Source organism: Microcaecilia unicolor, chromosome 10 (genome assembly GCF_901765095.1).
Source record: "Microcaecilia unicolor chromosome 10, aMicUni1.1, whole genome shotgun sequence".
NCBI classification, from domain to species: Eukaryota; Metazoa; Chordata; class Amphibia; order Gymnophiona; family Siphonopidae; genus Microcaecilia; species Microcaecilia unicolor.
In genome coordinates this window covers 121,068,939-121,088,258 of record NC_044040.1, presented here as the reverse complement: position 1 = coordinate 121,088,258, position 19,320 = coordinate 121,068,939, and the positions used below count along the sequence as shown (strand labels likewise).

Genomic DNA, 19,320 nt, shown 5'->3' with positions numbered 1-19,320 from the left:
AGAGAACATTTTAATGATCCCCCCCAATAGGGAGCTAATGGAATACTCTACTGTGAACTGTATTAAAGCTGTTGTGCACCATTCATTGTCGTTAATATAACATCTATCTGGTTTTCTAGGATCAAAACACTCCATGCCCAGATACTAGAGAAAGATGCTGTGATTAAGGTCTTCCAGCAGCGCACACGGAAGGAACCTGGAAGAGTTCTCCAGGGACCACTCCGACCTGCCAAATCAGTACCTTCAATCTTTGCTGCTTCAGGGACCCAGTACTGGCAGAGCCCCTCACCGAGCGAGCGACTTGCAGACAGCACCTCACGGGGAAGTACAGGTCAGTAGACAGCGCCTTTGGGTTAATCAGTTTATAGCAGAGTTACTGACCATTGTACTAAATCTTCTGCTGAGACTTCCTTTTCTAAAGAATTGTTCAGCTACTGACAAAGAATGAAAAACATCCACATAGTATTAGGGCCATTATATAAGAGGTGTGGTTTGTGGTGGTTAAAGTCAAGAACTGAAGGGAAGATGATCAAAAGCAAACATGGGCGCTAGAGGCCAATAGCGCCATACTAGTGCCCATATTTGCTCCTGCCTGATGATCAGAGCCGGCAAGTGCATGTAAAATGTGCTTGCCAGCTCTGAACGCAATGAGTATGCAAATGCTAAACAGGGCATTACCTATTCCTTCCTAATGCTCAGCAGGCAACATGCCAAACAAGGGCACTGCTTTCACGGCAAACCCTATACCAGCTCAGAACTGGTGTTAGGATTTGCAGAGCACTGAGGAGGAATAGAGAGCCCTGTCCAGCATGCATTTGCATGCTAGCAGGCCTCCCAATCCCACCCCCAGAGGACCCGACACCCCCCTGGTGATCTAGAACCCCCCAAATCCTGCAAACCTAATCCCCCCCAGACAGAGAGGACTTGAAGGCTGGAGGTCCGATGGACCTCCTGCCCTCCCCCCATCTGTGCTCTAGCATGCTCTCCCCCCAGTGTACCTTAAAATGAAGGAGGAGGGACTAGCGCTCCCTCCTTCCAGCGCTGCCTGCAAAATGGTGGCACCCTGCCTTACCCAGTGCATCCTGGGATGCGCTGGGAGGGACTTCCCTACCATATAAGGGAGAAACTCAGCTACTGGGCAGGGTAGGGTGCTGCCATTTTGGAGGCAGCTCTGGAAGGAGGAGGGAGTGCTAGTCCCTCCTCCATCATTTCGAGGTACATGGGGGAGCTGGAGGGCTGGAGCTCCACTGTACCTTGAGCACTCAAGGGAGAGGTCGTTTGCCTTCATTGGAGAGGTGAGTAGGGTTGGGGGGCCTCCAGCCCTGTTTGACAGGTCCAGGCTTTTTTTCTTGACAGCCCGGACCTGTCAAACACCTCCTGCAGAAGGATTGTGCCTTGGGCACATGTCCAGGCATAATTCTTCCACAGGATGATCAAAATTAATAGCGCTCATCAATTTGCATGCTATTAGTTTTGATTATGAGGGCATTAATTCCCCACGCTGTTACGGTGCTAATGTCCAGCGCTGTTCAGAACAATGTGGGGAATTTGATCATCGGGGCCTGAGAGTCAAAAATGTCTGAGCTCCAATCTCTACTTTCTACTCTCTCTAACATAGTAACATAACATAGTAGATGACGGCAGAAAAGATAAACTCACATGTGCTACTTTTTGTGTATACCTTACCTTGATTTGTACCTGTCCTTTTCTGGGCACAGACCGTATAAGTCTGCCCAGCACTATCCCCGCCTCCAAACCACCAGTCCCGCCTCCCACCACCGGCTCTGGCACAGACCGTATAAGTCTGCCCAGCACCATCTCCGTCTCCCGCCACCGGCTTTGCCACCCAATCTCGTCTAAGCTCCTTAGGATCCATTCCTTCTGAGCAGGATTCCTTTATGTTTATCCCACGCATGTTTGAATTCCGTTACCGTTTTCGTTTCCACCACCTCCCGCTAAGATCTCCAACAAGTCGCTTTGCCCTTTATGCCCCTTTAAGCTATTAAATGCATAATAATAGAAATGTAACAAATATGTGAAGAGCAGCTGTTATTTAAATATAAAAGAATGGCCGTGAGCGGAGGTGTTGGAAGCGAGCTCCTGCCTACTACTTGCTGAACTTTGAATTATTTACCTGCTTTTTTCAAATGCCGCACACCAAACGTAAGGGGACGACCCGTGGGACTTCCCTTCACCCCACGACGTCCACACCGGCAAGCGGAGGTTTGGAACGCTTCTTCCCCGCATTGTCCCGAAGAAGCGGAGCGGAGTCCTTAGCGGGAGGGACCGGTGAAGCGATCCCCCCGCAGGAAATAGAAGTTTCGCTCTCCCCGCCTTTCTCTACGACGCCTCCTTGCCCTGCAACTGCCTTGAGCGGGACGGGGTTTCTATCGGAACCCGGAAAGGGTTATTCCGAGGAGCCCAGAGGGGAGTCTAGCTCTGTAGGGATATCTGCAGCTGCAGGAGAGACGGAGGTGAGTCTGGGCAAGATCTGGCTGAAGTTATTGGAAATAGAAAAAACCCTGAGACAATCTTCGGATGAGGTAAAGACTCTGAATTTGAATGTACAGGAAGTGAAAAACTCCCTAGATGTGGCAAAACAAGATTTTTCTTCTAAGATTGAGGCCTTAGAGAGAGAGACAAAGCAAACTGATGATTTTAAAATGGCTGTGGTAAAAGATAATATGGAAATCAGAAGAAAGCTGGAACAAGTAGAGAACTTCAATAGGAGATTAAATCTCCGAATATTGAATTTTCCTAGAATATTGGGAGAATCTCCAAAAGATATGTTCCAGAGATATCTAAGAGAAAATCTCAATTTTCCCCAAGAAGTATTTCCTCCTTTGAATAAGATCTATTATATACCAAGTACGATGAAAAAAGTTGGGACAGAGAACTCTATAGACTTACAAAACGTCACAGCCATTTTGGAGCAAACAATTGAAGAATCTCCTGAAAGGGGGACGTTGATAATTTCCTTTGTATTTCAACAGGATTTAAACGCAGTAATGCGTCTTTACTTCAAATCAACTAACCGTGTTTTTGCTGGCCAAAAGATCTGGCTTTATCCGGATGTGACTAAGTCTACACAAGAAAAACGTAAAAAGTTTCTCTCTATGAGGTCCAAAGTATTGGAATTGGGAGGTTCTTTCCTCCTGGCATATCCCTGTAAATGTGTCATCAGGTTAAATCAAGTCAAATATATATATTATATGCCTGATCAGCTTCAGACTTTCCTAGACAATAAACAACGATAGAGTTGAGATATATATGGGACTAACGGAACCAAAATTTTTCATTTATATGTTATGATTGTATTATCTTCACTAATTCCTACCCCCCTCTATTGGGGTCTAAGGAAGCCGATATTTTGTCTTTATTAGGACAATTTGTTTAATTATTATTATTCCGGTATTAATTACTTTAAAGGCTGTATTACACTTTTGCAGTATGATAATTTCTGTAATAAGTATATAAAAATTAATAAAAATTATGAAATATAAATATAAAAGAATATGTATGTGTTTTGGTATTTACCCTTGATAGTAGAAAATTCAATCTCAAGGATCTAGATTAACAGTAAAGAAAACTTGTGGACCCCAGGTGTCAACAGTGCTTGAAGTAGTGAACAGAGGAGGACTCTTGTTTGTGTTGCTTGGTTGAAACCAAACTGGATGTAGTCTCCATCTTTTTTTCTTCGCAGACACATTCCTAATAGAGGAAGTAAAGGGAGCATCCAGCAATTTAGCCACCCATTCCAAACATGGCAGCAGAGATGACAGTACTCAGACTGATCGAGAGGCTGAGCAAGCAACTGGCTTAGAGTCTCCCCTGAACAGCAGCAGTATTGGCACTTCTCTAGGTAAGCACTCTTTCAATCTAAGGGGGTATTTTACAAAGTCACACTAGCATTTTTAGCTCGCAGTAAAAATCAGCTGGCAGTAAACGCTGAGACATCCATTATATTCCTATGGGCATCTCAGTGTTTACTGCCAGCCGATTTTTACTGCAAGCTAAAAACGCTAGCACGACTTTGTAAAAGACCCCCTAAGTTAGGCTTCGTGGTAGCATTATCCACATCCTCTTCATGAGCAGGCCACCTGATCTATCCTACTACTGTCCTGAAATAACAAATCTAAAATAAAATGGAGTGAAATTGATCATAGCAACATAATAAAATAGGGCTTGAATTTTATAATCTGATGGCAGTTAAGTCCAAAAAGGCACCTATTTTAAGCTTATTTGTAAAGGCAACTTAGACAGTTCTGTGCCCTTATAAAATAGTCTCCCAGAACCAGTTCCAGCATGTGCAGAAACTGTCATGCGCAAATTTACACCTGCAAATGTGTGTGTGCATGTGTATCTAGCCCAGTTATTGCAATTACAGTCATTGGTCAGGGACTAAAAACTATGACTCTCTCCAGAAACTAGTGTACATGCTCTATAAGTATAATCAGTGGGTGTCTCTTTTGAGCAATGGCTCTTGGGTATAGAGAGTTTTTAGGACATAGGATATACTTTGATCTTCGTTCTCTCACTCCTTTTTCTCTCTCTTCTCATAGATTGGGTGGGTATTTGGCAATTCTGATAAAAGTCCTTTCCCTGTCAGGGATTTATTCCTCCTTGCTAATTAATTTCTCCTCATGCTCAACCTCTCTGGACTAGGCAAGCAGGAGGCACTCAGGACTTGGGTTCCACCTCCTATCACACAGATTGTCAGCAAGTACTCTCATTGCACGTGGGTTCCAATCCTTACCCCAGTTTAGTTATGGAACTGGTCACAGCTTCTCTGCTTACTTTTCCAGGAGATTTCCCCAGTGATCCTTGTTTTCTTCTCCTTGTGCCTAGCATTCAGCTGGTTTTTAGGCTTACAACCCCTCTCCACTTTTTATTTATGGAACAGGCCCCATTCCTGGCCTTTCCTTTCTTATAATTTATAGTTAAGAGTTTATTAAAACTTGATATACCACCAATCCTGCAATAGATCACAGTAGTTTATAAAAACAAAGAATAAAATGAAGAGAATACAAAACAAACTCCATTAAAATGACAGACTATATCCAGCTACAAAAGAAGCACAAAGCAAAAGAAAACACAAAGCTTCAGTTATGAACATATAAGATACACAGGTATATACACAGATATATAAACAAATACTCCTGTAACAGGTCACCACTCTCGACCCTGAAGCTCCACTTCAAACACCTCCCGGAATAAATATGTTTTAAATAAAGCTTTAAATTTTTTCATTGAGCTCTCAGCCCTAGGGCATTCCATAATTTAAGATCCAACCAAAAAAGGCATTTTTACGAATTGATTCCTAATGCACCCCTGCAGAAGCAGGAAGCATGACGATGATCAGGCAAAGATCTTAATGCTCTACTAGATACATAGGGTTTAATCATGACCGAAAGATAATAAGGCACACACTCATAATAGACCCTATGCACTAAGATTAATAATAGAGAATGTAACAAAGCGTGCGATACCGATTCATGCACTAACAAGTCAGCCAGTTCAGTGCTACATCTAAACAACTTTGAAGAGGTTTCAAGTCCTGCACTCCTTGCAAGACCTTAGCCACTAAAAGCACATAATCTGCATATAAATAACACTAAATCCATATTATTGAATAATTGTAGCCAAAGAGCTTATAAATATATTGAACAATATAGGAGGTAATATAGAACCCCCAGGGAACCCTAGAGGCCAATTTATGCATTTTAGAAAGGGATTTCTCTGTAGTGACTATACAAATGTGTGTTCTGCTAAAAATGCTTAAACCGCTTCTCCACTTTTCATCCTTAGTCTCTTGGGTAGAAGACTAAGGGGCCCGTTTACTAAGATGCACCCAAAAGTGGCCTGCGCTGGTTAGGCACGTGTTTTAGACGTGTGCTGGTCCATTTCCTGAGCGTGCCTGGAAAAACGGGGATTTTTTTAATGTGCTGAAAATGAATGTGCAGCAAAATGAAAACCAGTGTGCGTCCATTTTCAGCCTGAGATCTTAACGCTACCTATTGACTTTGTGGTCAGGTCTTGCACACTAACTAAGCGTGCAGTGTGCGCCAACTGCCGATTACCACCAGATATTTTCTACCGCATGTTTTGGAATTATTGCCCGTGGCATGCGATAGCTGGATGGTAGTACCAATTTGACACGCATTGGACGTGCATAGGCGCCTAAGCACCTATGTAAAAGGGCCCCTAAGGTCTTAATGGGTCCCAAGATAGGAAACCCACCACACTGCACAATATATTTTTCCTCCTTACTGGGGAAGCAAGGACCCCCAGCCCTCCCTTGGGTTTTATACTGTCTTTCGATTATTGAGAATCTACTGCTATTGGGCTGCTTCCCCAGAATAAACCACCCCTTCATTTGCTTGACCTGCACCACTGTGGAACAGGGACCCGGAATATTCCTCCTGCTACTGTATAAGAAGTCAACATTGTGACATCCTATTACATATTCAAATAGGAAGAGTGTTTATTAGAAGAATACGTTTGTACACAAATCAGTAAATGTTTCTTGTTTATCATGAGAACACAAAGACAGCATAAACACTTTAGCAAGCAAGACTCTCCATTAAAAAAAATAAAATTCTATCACCTACAAGGTTTATTGCACATCCCTCCCATCTTTGTGACACTGATATATCTGATGTCAATCTCTACTAAAACCTTTCTGCTAGGGGACAGGGGCTTTTCTGTGAAGTCAAACAATTGTTTGTGAAGTTACTTGCTTTTGTCACCCTTTCTGCTCTCCTTCTCTCAGTTCCCTGTCCAGTGACTGGAATCCATTTGAAACTGGGCAAAACTGTAAAAAGGCAGCTTGCTTGAATTCCAAACAAATGGTGTATAGTTTTGACTGTATTGTAAGCTCCCTGCAAAGCCACAGGCATGAAGAAAATTCCCCCACCTCTCCTCCCACTGCCTGAACACCAATCCCCAGCAAGCAGAGTGATGCAATGTTTCCCTGGAGACCAAGAAAGGAATGTGCTGTAGTTAGAACAAACTTTAAAGAAAATATATTTAAGGTGCTCTGTATTGAGACTGGAAAGAACATAAATGGGATACAACATCTTACTGTGACTAAGTTTTCTGACTGACCATTACTTCCAGGGTAACAGCTTCCCACCCTCCATTTTAAGACAGGTATCCTCTTTCCAGGATTACTTATTTCTATATTGTTAGTTCAGTGCAGTCTCCTCATTAATAGCCAAATTATCCAATAAAAGATGTACATTTTTTCTGTTTGCAAAATTATAAAAATTGCTCTTGTGGGAAATGCTACAGGATAGAAGGTATTACTTAAATCTCTTCACATGTGGCATTGTCATGGATTAGAGACTGATAGAATTATATAGATCTGAGGACAATCTGGATTCCATGCTGATGATCATATTGTTGGAAAGGCAAAGTCCTTATAAGAGAAATGCCAGTAGTGGAATGTTTGGCACACTGTGTTATTATAATAAGGTTAAGAGCCTTGATTTAATTTTTGTTATTATTTGGATTTTAACAGAGGCTTTAACTTCTGTCACCACAACTAAAATGCCAGACTTGTCTGATATGATAGAAATCCTAATCTAAGCAACACATCTAGTTCTGCCATCTCAGGTGCCCACTGCACCCTCTGTGGACAGTTTTCAGAGGAGGAAGACTGCAATGACTGTGGATCAAGTTTTGGAGGACCTCGTAGATCAAGATTCTTTTTCTTTGGGATGGTTGCCGAGATGCCCACTGGAGAAAAAGCAAAAGATTAGTCAAAAATGGACTGCTTATTTCTCTTGGTATTGTGACCAAGGTGACCAGAGGACATCAGGGTGGTAAAATTGATGAAGGCAGATTGGAAACTGATGGATGTTAACCCTCAGTGTGCTTTGAGCTTTTAGGGACCCTTATGCTGTGGCATTGACTGTGTGAAAACATACATAAACACACCTCCTTTCCAGAACTCATAAATCGTGCATTTCTGGAAGTCTTTTCCTTTCCAAAGCTGCTGATACTGACATAAGACCACCTGACACCACACCAAAAGGGTGGAATTATGTCCAGGTTGGGGAACTTTTGCTTTATTCTAGATTGGAGACAACTCTTTTGAGGAGTTGGTATAGGTTGGACTGGGCACTAGAGACCACTGTAGATACTGGCCTGCCTGGAGCTGGACTGTACTCTGCAACGGACAGTGCATTATTTGTAAATAATTCTGTTTATTATTTGTTTAAAGAACAAAGTTATTTATATAATTTCTTTTCTGCCACTTGGACTTTTTTTTTTTTTTTTGCTAAATGTGTGCTATTTTCCTTCTTATTCCTTCTCTGCACCTCTGTCTTCTGTCTGCCAAAACCTAAGCTTCTCAGTACTCAATTTTCCTTTCCTTTCCTTCTCTTGTTTGGCTCTCAGCTTGAAGAGAGATTTAAATGCCACATCCCTTTGATACTTTCCTATGATTCTTTGTAACTGGAATTTCCACTTGGTTGCCACTATGAGCCATGTAGGTATGTGTTTATCTGGCCAATTTTGCTGTTGTTTCTCAAAGATACCATGCCAGAGAGCATCTTTCTTTTCATGATTTGACATGTGTGAGCTGAGTGGTGAATACTTTTTGACCGAAACAAATGAATACACAATCAATATACCTAGCTTGTCTTCTGTTAACTTATATATCGTTACATAGAAATGTTCTGGTCGATATTCAGCCTGCAGTGGTCTGCATTTTTTTAAACACTGACCACTGTAGGCAGAATTCGCCTCAGATATTCAATGCTGGGCCTTGTCTAGGCCCAGCACTGAATATCCAGGGCTAATTTGGCCGATGCTATCCACTGGATCTTATGGGGGTCCTGGCTGATATTGAGCCAGTACCTGCATAAGGATATCGGCCAGGTCCTGAATCCCCTCCAAGATTCCAGTGCCCCCTCCAAACCTCCCACCATACCCGAACATGATTGCCCCTTCCCACCACCCCCAAACATGTCAGCCCTTTCTGAGCCCCTTTCCACCCCCCCCCCTCCCAAATCTGAGCAAACCCTTTCAGGCCTACCTGCCTGATCCCTGGTGGACTAGCAGGAGGAATGCCCATTTGCTTCTGCCCTTCGCACCTGCCTGTTCAAAATGGCTTTGACCTCTGACAAAGGACCTCAAGGCTACTGCTAGAGGGTGCAGCAGCATTTTGAGGAGGCAGCCACAAGGGCAAAGCAATGAGCATGGCTTCTTCCTGTGTGTGTGTATGTATATATATATATATATATATATATATAAGTGACATATCACAAACCTGAGTTTTATTTTGTCCGCGGAGACGGAACAACCCGAGTTTACTTTATTATTCAGTCAAAATTCGTGAATTTAATTTAGCAGATATTTTATTTGCTATGTCTAAGCAAAAGACAGGATTCAAATGTGTGCTACTTGCACACATTACGGTACGAAATTCAAACACGCGTGGGACAACATAAAGGAATCCTGTTCAGAAGTAATGGATCCTAAGGAGCTTAGCCGAGATTGGGTGGCAGAGCCGGTGGCGGGAGGCGGGGATAGTGCTGGGCAGACTTGTACGGTCTGTGCCAGAGCCGGTGGTGGGTGGAGGGGCTGGTGGTTGGGAGGCGGGGGATAGTGTTGGGCAGACTTACACGGTCTGTGCCCTGAAAAAGGACAGGTACAAATCAAGGTAAGGTATACACAAAAAGTACCACATATGAGGTTTATCTTGTTGGGCAGACTGGATGGACCATGCAGGTCTTTTCTGCCATCATCTACTATGTTACTATGTTCCCTGCTACACCACCAGTGATCAATCAGGTAGGCCCAAAGGGATCCTGGGGGGGGGGGGGGGGTGCATTGTGGACGTTGGTGGAGGGAGGGGGATTGGAAGATGGTTTTTGTCATGTTTGGGGGTGGTGGAAGGGAAGGAAAGGAGATTGGCACACTTCAGGCTACTAGCAGGAAGCCACGTGGGTGCTGGTTGATATTCAGTGCTAGTACTCACATAGCTAAGCGACCAAATAGGACCACAAAAATAGCAGTTCTAACTTTGGTTGTTCAGCTATGTGGGCACTGGCATTGAATATTGCTTGCACCTGCATAGCTGCAAGCTCCTCTCTCTCTGCAGTCAGGAATGCTCTTCTTTGACCCAATTCAAAAATGGACAGTCAGAGCTGATATCATTGGCATTGCTTATTTAAGTACTGCTGAGTATCGGTGGCTGGCCACCTGAGTATGATTTTTGAGCAGAAAGCCCAATTCAATCACCTTGAATGTTGACTGATTTATTTCCAAGTTGCTGAACCTTAGTGTTCCCCTATTTAGAGTGTTTTCCTATCATAAAATACTTAAACTATATAAATATAAGAGAGAGGAACCAACTATCCCCTTAGCAAATGTTTTAAGGAAATGTATGCATCAACGTTTCACCTCTGGTTATCTGTGTTCCATTGCAACTCAGGTTATAGTTGAAAAAGTGTGGTCCATATGGTATGACTCCTGTTTACTAAGACCCATTAGCATTTTTAGTGCACACTAATGCTAGAGACACCCATATATTCCTATGGATGTCTTTAGTGTTAGTGCCCATGCTAAAAATGTTGGCGCATTAAACAGGGCTCTTAACTTGGTGTTTGTCCACATCACAAACTACCTCATAGTATACCAAGACTGGCAGATTCTGCATGTGACAAGCCTTGGAATGGCAGAACAGGGTGTTATAGGTAAAGCTTGATATCTATTGCCATAATAGAAGTTCAAGGTATTGGAATAATAAATAGCTCTGCTACAGGTCAGAATTGAGATGTATTCTCAGAGTTGTGGAGGAGCCTGGCATAAATTGGATTTTACGCTTTGTAAGAACTGTGTATGGAAAAGAAGGAAAGCCAAACTGAAATATGTGTGATATTTTTGGTTTTAGATTACAGATCATTAACAGAGCTATATAGATCACCTCTGGCAGATCCATAAGAGGAAGTTCTCAGTCATGATTTTTTTATGTGGGGAAGGAGTTGCTTGACAGGACTGAGGTACATAGGCTAAATTGTGTATGTGGGTCTTAGTACTGGAATAGTAAGGTATACTGCAGAGTTCAACTGAAGTACATTGTCAGAGGTCTATGTAGATCTCGGTACTGAAATACCACAAAGTACTGCAGGTAATAACTGGGGGTGCTACAAGTCAGTATTGAGGTGTCTGGGCAGTGCTGTGTGTGGTATCAGTGCCAGAATATCAGAAGATGCCATGGAGCAGAACTGAAGTGACAGAAGATGGTAGAGCTGTAGTGGGTTCCAAGTTCAAACCACAAAATAAGAATTTATGTAGAAAAATAAACAATAACATGGTGAATTACAAAATGTTTGTGTGAATCATGTTACCCAGGTGGCTTCAAATAGTGGTTTTATAATATAATAAATCCAAGTTATGAATGCATACCTCATAAATACTAGGAATGCATAGGCCAAAAATGTTTATAAGATTTTTCATTTTGTTCAGGTTTTATTTTTTTGTTTGTTTGTTTTGGGTCAATATCATCAATAGTGCACCCTACAGCTTGACAATGTGCCCTATTGTGCAATAGTGTGTCTATTTAATAAACAGTATGAATCCTGTTGTGCTCTGGCCTGGGTGAACCTCTTCATAAAATCCTAATAAATAATTATTGAACAATAGGATGTAATACTGTATAATACTGTGTACAGCACAGAATGTTTTTCCTGTCTTTTTGGGTTAAAAACAACAGGGGAAATGTTGACATTTAACTTGTGTTTATCAGGTATGTGCACAGAAACTATGGTAACTTATATTGTTGCCCATGGGAAGGCTTTGCTGAGCCAAGTGTGAAGGGCCATAGTGATACAATTTGATTTGTCAAGTGCTTTCGACTTGGTCAACCATGACATTTTGTTGACCAGGTTGGGTGATATTGGTGTATGTGGAAAGTGTTAGATTGGTTTAGGGTTTTTTTTGTCTACTCCTAGTTACAGAGTTCTGAAAGATGGAACTTTTCTACTAACTGGTGCCCTGGCTGTGGTGTCCCGCTGGGATCACCTTTGTCCCCATCTTTGTTTAACATTTTCCTTCAGGCTCTGGGAGTGATCCTGGAAAAATTTAGAGTTCCATGTAATATATATGTGGATGACATCACTATGCTGTTTCCAATTTCTGGAAACTGGTCAGCTATGTTACACAATATAACTTCTTGTGTAAACAGCATAGAACATTGGATTACAAGTAATTGATTAAAATTAAATCTTGAAAAGACTACCCCCCCCCCCCCCCTTTACTAAGTTGCGCTAGCAGCTGCCACACAGCAATGCCAACACAATCTATTCAAGGTGAATGGACTGTGTCAGCATTAGTGCATGGCAGTCGCTAGCGCAGTTTAGTAAACGGGGGTAAATTTTTATGGCTGGGTCCTTTAGATTCTATGGAATTATCACAACATTTTTCTGTTGATAATAATCACCTATGAATCCTGTTCAAAAATTTTGGGTGCAGAGGTTGATAGTCTTTTGACAATTTCTACCCAAGTAAAATCACTGGTTACAAAGGGGCCCTTTTACTAAGCGGCAATTGAGAACTACTGCCGGCCCAATGCGGGTGCCAACAATAGTTCCACCCCCAGCGCACGTCATTTCTGGCAGTTTTGGAAATATTTGAAAAATATTTCTGCAGGGGGTTACCTGGTGGTAATTGGGCAGCACCACATGCTGCCCGATTACTGTCAGGTTAGTGCGGGAGCCCTTACTGCAACCTCAGCGCGGAGCAAAAACAGCCCCCACCACTACCGCAGGGCCCTTTTTACTGCAGCTTAGTAAATGGGCCCCAAAGTCTTTTTATATGCTGAAGAAGTTGAGATAGATTCCAAAATATTTTGAGATTGAAACATTTAGATTGCTGGTACAGGCGTTGATATTATCTTGACTCGACTACCGTAATGTCATCTACATTGACTGCTCAAAAATTTTAATAAAATGTTTGCAGCTTGTTCAGAATACTGCCATTAGGCTGATATTTTCTGCTAGAAAATCTGATTCTGCAACTTTGTTACTTAAGAAACTGCACAGGTTGCCTGTACAGGCTAGAGTGCAGTTTAAACTCTGTACTCTAGTTTTTAAGATTATGTATGGAAATGCTCCTTTATATCTGATCTGTTCGGTGGTGTTCCTCTCTAATGTAGTTAATAGTAGAACTTGTAATCAAATGCTATTTTGTTTTCCCTTAGTTAAACAAGTTAAATAACGACGCAGAATTATCTATTTTTTCGAAAGGAACTCAAAATTATCTATTTAATGAAAATTTCTTTTAATGTAGTTATAGAATAGTAGTAAAGTTATCTTAAATTTGTGATCTGCATTGAACTATTTTTTGGTATTACGGACTAGAAAAAATGTGTAGCATAGCATGGCATAGCATTCATTTGAAACAACATGGGAAATGTTTCAAATGCACATCCCTAATAAACACAGATTAAATATTATCAAAGGAAGACTTTTAAACTATGGTAATAAAGAACTATGCATTGACGTTTGAAAACTAAGGGTATATTCATGATATTTGCCTGAAGATATTTAAATGGAGGAACAACAAAATGAATTTTTTGTCTATATTTACAAAAATGCTAAGATTGACCCAGCAATGTTATAATGCTCTCTGTAGGGAATATTAATTCCACCCAGATCTGTTATCGTAGCTATGTGTGTGCATTACCACCATTCATAGTGCCATTGTTACCTAAATTTGGTGGTTTCAGGATCACTCATTACAGTATTCACCCAAATTTGTAAAGGTTAAATAATCAAAATATAGATATTAGAAATCAGTTGGGGCAATCACTGACTCAATTTCTTTTGCTGCAGGTGTCTGGTGGTGGAATGTTTACTAGCAACTCTGTCAGCCAAACTCCATGTCAGGAAGTAGTCCAGTACTGACTTTTCCTTAACCCTATACCAGTACATTCTGGTTGTCGCTTGAAAATGATATGGACAGTATAAACTGGTTGATAGCAAACCAGGACTGGAGCCAGTTTTCATGAGACAATAGAACTGCATCTCTCCTGTGCCCCAGCAGAAATCCTGAACTTCTAAAGCTCAGCAAAGGAAGTCCATTATTTTACCACAAGTCGTGCTATTGAATAAAATGGGACCCCATGCTAAAATAACATGACTTGTGGTAAAATAACCCTTCTTAATGGTAACCTATGTGGATAACTTCCCCCCCAGTGTCTTTTACTCTCTGTTACCCTCTGTTCTAATTCTTTGAGATTTCCTTTATTAAACCCATGCATTTGCTGGACATTTGCATTTTTTTTAATATACACCTTAGAAAAGTGGGGGGAAAAAGATAATGTTGCATTTACTTCTTGTGCATTGTTTACAAAAAGCAAAATGGAAAAAGTTGTGAAAGAAAGAGCATTGAAAAATTAAAAAAAAAATAAAGATACTCCACAAACTTAATATATTTTATACTAATATTGGTTTATTCTTGATACGTATTGGTGTTATTTTTCATGCTCGTGCTGTGAACATTTTCCACCAAAGACAATTCAGATTTTGTTTTGTGGATTTTGTAATTTATCAGAAATATTTAAATAATTGTATACCTGATTGTTTTTTTTAAATATTGTTGCTGTTGTCATGCTGCAGCACTCCACTTGGTGTACCAATATTTTAATAAAAAATAATTCAGTAATGCTAGCAGGTAACTTCTGTTTGATTTTAGAATTATCTAGGGGCTCTTTTACTAAAGATTAATGCATCTTATCTTCCAGAGACCCATTTTATTCCTATGGCTCCTGTTCTAATGTTTAATAAAAGATTAAAGTCTTATATACCATTCTTATAGACAGAAGTCTTCTCAAGCTAGTCTGTAATACATATACACAATATCCAATTTTTAATAAGATATAAGAGGTGCCATCTTTTTATACCTGCTATTTTTTAATCACTTTGCTCTATTTACTCTCTTAATTCACAAATATCTACAGAGCTCCACTTCCCTATAATACAATGATATAATATGCTTTTATGAACAATTGAGTAAAACAACATATTTATGACACAACTTTCATTCAAATCAGATCTCAACATGATAAAAAGGCATAACTCACTAACGGGCCCTTTTACAAAGCTGCAATAAGCACTAACGCGTACTTACTGCAGCAAAAAATGGTGTACCGCAGGATGCGCTTAGGTGTCCCATGGTAATTTTGCCATGTTTGCTCGCTACCCACAGGCTAAAAAATAATAGTGACTTTTTGGTGCAGGGGGTGTGTGTAGGGGTGAAGAGTGGGCATGTTCTGCACTAATTGGTTAGCACAGCTACTTTGCCGTGCACTAACCGATTAGAGTGTGCTTACCGCTTATGCCCTTTCAGCCTTCATAATAGGTGGCAGTAAGGGCTCATATACTAATGGCAAAATTAATACCAAAAATAGGAATTTTGGTCATTTGGCTGCAGTACTTGGAGAGCGAGTGGGGAAGAGGAGCAGCCCTCAGCAGAAATTGCTATCCTGTGTTTGCCACAAGCTGAGGCTTTAGTAAGGTAGGACAAGTTTCCTTAGAACCTTAAGAGAGTGTTGACTAAACCTGTGAAGCTGTGTTGGGGAGAGTACTACAGGAACCTTGAGAGTTAAGAAGAAGTGACTGTGCTGAACCAGTGGAAGTCATGTCTGGGACTGGCTGTAAGGACCCTGAAGCAAGAGGAAAAAGTAGCGTGCACTGAATCATAAGAACCTGTCAGGGACAGGGATCAAAAGGAACTATAGTAAACCTCAAAGTGATTGTTACTTAGAGTGTCCAGCCTGTGGAGAGAACAGACTTGGTTAAGTCCTTACTTTGAATTTAATAAAGCTATTGTTTTACTTATAACCATTGTGTGTGGCGGTATTCCTGAGAGTCAGTTCCACTCTGGCCACAGAGTCAAGCTACCACACATACACATTAGAACAAAATGGATTGTTTGGTGTTAGCTGCACAGGGCCTGAAAGTAAAGTGAGGTAGGGAACATATCTGTGCAGAAACTGCAAGGAGAATAATGGGCACGACCCAAAAAATTACTATACCACAGTGCCTTTGCACAAAAGGCATGCTGCTTTTCGGCCTTATTTTCGAAAGTGATGGGCGCCCATATTTCGACCCAAATCGGGAGATGGGCGCCCATCTTGCAAAGGCGCCCAAATCGGTAAAATCGAAAGCCGATTTTGGGCGTCTTCAACTGCACTCCGTCGTGGGAATGAACAAAGTTGATGGGGGCGTGTCGGAGGCATGCTGAAGGCGGGACTGGGGCGTGTTTATTGGCCGAGGAGAGATGGGTGCCTTTGGCCGATAATAGAAAAAAAAAAAAAGGGCGGCAGAAGCGAGAATTTGGGTCGCTTTTGCTGGACCCTTTTTTTTCACAACCCAAGTCCCAAAAAAGTGCCCCAACTGGCCAGATGACCACCGGAGAGAATCGGGGATGACCTCCCCTGACTCCCCCAGTGGTCACTAACCCCCCTCCCACCACTTTAAAAACTTTTTTTGACAGCCTGTATGCGAGCCTCAAATGTTATACCCAGCTCCCTGACAGCAGTATGCAGGTCCCTGGAGCAGTTGTTAGTGGGTGCAGTGGACGTCAGGCAGGCGAACCCAGGCCCATCCCCCCCTACCTGTTCCACTTGTTCTGGTTAATGTTGAGCCCTCCAAACCCCCCCCAAAACCCACTGTACCCACATGTAGGTGCCCCCCTGCACCCCTTAGGGCTATGGTAATGGTGTAGACTTGTGGGCAGTGGGTTTTGGGGGGGATTTGGGGGCTCAGCACATAAGGGAAGGGTGCTATGCACCTGGAAGCTATTTTAATTTTTTTTTAATTTGTAAAAGTACCCCCTAGGGTGCCTAGATGGTGTCCTGGCATGTGAGGGGGACCAGTGCACTACGAATCCTGGCCCCTCCCACGACCCAATGCCTTGGATTTGTTCATTTTTGAGCTGGGCGCCTTCGGTTTCCATTATCGCTGAAAACCGATAGTGCCCAGCTCAAAAACACCCAAATTCTAGGCATTTGCCCCACACAACCCGTATTACTGAAAAAAATATGGGCGCCCATCTTTTTTCGAAAATACGGTTTGTCCCGCCCTTTCGCATGGCCACCCACGGAGATGGGCACCCACTTTCGATTATGCCCCTCTTTGTCTGTTAATCTGCTCTAAGTGCAAAAACCTAACATTCTTCATTAAACATATCTTTTAAGGCAGGGCTCGACAAGCCATGGCAACTGAAAAATCAAGCTTGGTGCCTGGGTTTTGCCGGACCACCACAAGGCAGTAAGCAGCTCCATTCGACTGCTAAAACAGCAGTGGCTCAGCTCACTCTCTCTTTCCCTGGCTTAGACCTGACTATTTATGTGAACCACGATCCCGCAGTTCACATAAACAGTTGGGTCGAAGCCGGCACAGAAGGAGAAAGTGACCCGCTGTGCCGCGGTTCACTTCCTCCTTGCCGGGGAGGGGAAGAGAAAGTGAGCAAAGCTGCTGCCATGCATGAAAATAAGAAGGGCCAGAGAAAAGGTGAGTGTGCAGCAGGGGATTGGCGGTAGAGGTAAGGGGTGAATCATGAGGGGTTTGAGGGTAGAGTAAAGGGTTGAATGTGCTATGGGGGGATTTCAGGGCAGAGTAAAGGGTTGAATGTGCTATGGGGGGATTTGAGGGCAGAAGTTCTGAGAGAAGAGGACATTTCTCTGCAGTGGCGTAGGAAGGGGGGGCGGTGGGGCGGTCCGCCCCGGGTGCACGCCGCTGGGGTGGTGTCAGCACGCTGGTTCCCTGCTCTTTCTACCCCGGAACAGGTTACTTCCTGTTCCAGGGCAGAGAAAGCAGGGAAGCAGCAGAGCCGACGCAGCTCCCAGTGACGTACACTGGGGGCGGATCGGCCCTCCCGCCTGCCCTCCGCTGCAAGTGTTACAAGAAATGATTTACTTGGGGGAAAGAGCTCTAGAGCACTCGCTACTGTTTATAATTTAAGAGCAGGCACTGTATAAGTTTTAGGATATTAATTTCTCCACCAATCACCAAAGGTGATAATTGCAATAAATTAAATAAATTAAGTATATATCTCTGTTGAAATGCAGTATTCTGTACTGCAAGATTTGAAAGCATGTACTCAGAGCACAAAGAGACTATATTTTTAGCTTCAGAAAAGGTTTATTTTAAAATACAATTGCACACGAGAGATAGGTTTTTTAAGAGATCTTTACAGATCATCTGTACTTAAGTAAAGTAAAGTAGCAGGTCTAGATCAAAAGTTATGTTACTTACAAGTCCTTGTTACATAGTATGAACAGCATGAGGTAAGCACATGTTTGCAGAAGAGGTCCTCATAGCAGGCAGGTGGGCTACAGGTTCCAGTAAGAGAGAATCTGCTTCTTGGGGAAACAGCTTTTGCTTTTATATCTTGCAAGCTGCAGGAGGATATGATCACAGAGTCCCAGCACCTGCTTCCTGGTTTGCACTGGATAACTTGCAAGGCATTATGGTTATTGTAGTCTGTTATAAGTCTTTCCTTTCTGCAGATGTCCTGGTGTCCATTTGTCTGATAGATGATGGGAGGGGGCAGGTATACCTCTGATGACAGGCAAATGTTTTGTTTATGGTTTTCCTCTGAGTTCTTTGTTGTCAATGGGTTCTCCAGACTTTCTGTCTCTTGGGTCTTTGGTTTTCGGAGATGTCTTGGTGACCCTCCCAGCCAGCTTTTGTCTCTGTTAAGTGTTTGTAATTGACTAGCCCTGCTATCAAAAGTCCCCAAGAAAAAGGCAGTGGGGGAGAGGGGCTTGAAATGAAACTATTTTCTCTGCTGTAGTTTAAAACTGTATTTTTAAAGCTGTATGTTTGTATTGCTATATATGATCCAGCAAAATATCATGCAACATATTTCAATAATAAACTGATACCATTACACAAGGTAAGGGTGCGTTTTGGGGGGGAGGGTGCGTTTTGGGGGGGGGGGGTGCACCGTGTCCTGCACCTGGGGGGGGGGGGGTGCGCAGCGGTGACCCGCCCCGGGTGTCAGGCACTCTCGCTACGGCACTGTTTCTCTGGTAAGTGTACGCTACTTTTCTTTGTGCTTTGGGAACTTAAAGATTGGGGTTTAAAGGAGGAATTGTACGTTAGTGTTAGGCAAAATAAAAAAATATATATATATAAAAAGCAAATTTTAACAACTAATCGCCATAGTCTTTTCCACTTAGTTTTAAAAGCTTTGTACCACAGCATTAACAGATAGAATCTAACAAGCACTGCAGGATCTAGTTTAGTCTTTCCACCCCTAGGACAACTCTTCAATTATAGTCAGTTATTGTAATTAGGG

The 19,320-nt window shown here is 42.3% G+C and overlaps 1 protein-coding gene across 2 annotated transcripts in view; it reads left to right on the top strand.

The window, feature by feature from the left end:
- The window catches only part of AMOTL2 (angiomotin like 2), a 38,891-nt gene extending 24,215 nt beyond the window's left edge, over window positions 1–14,676 (top strand). The window contains exons 8-10 of one of the 2 annotated variants that reach the window (XM_030217228.1): window positions 120–331; window positions 3,704–3,862; window positions 13,845–14,676. In XM_030217228.1, the coding sequence (XP_030073088.1) occupies window positions 120–331; window positions 3,704–3,862; window positions 13,845–13,870 (397 nt within the window). In that variant the 3' untranslated portion in view covers window positions 13,871–14,676. Of the gene's footprint in view, window positions 1–119; window positions 332–3,703; window positions 3,863–7,522; window positions 8,746–13,844 lie in introns of those variants that run through there. The other variant, XM_030217227.1, reaches the window with a different exon arrangement.
- Window positions 14,677–19,320: the final 4,644 nt, after the last annotated feature.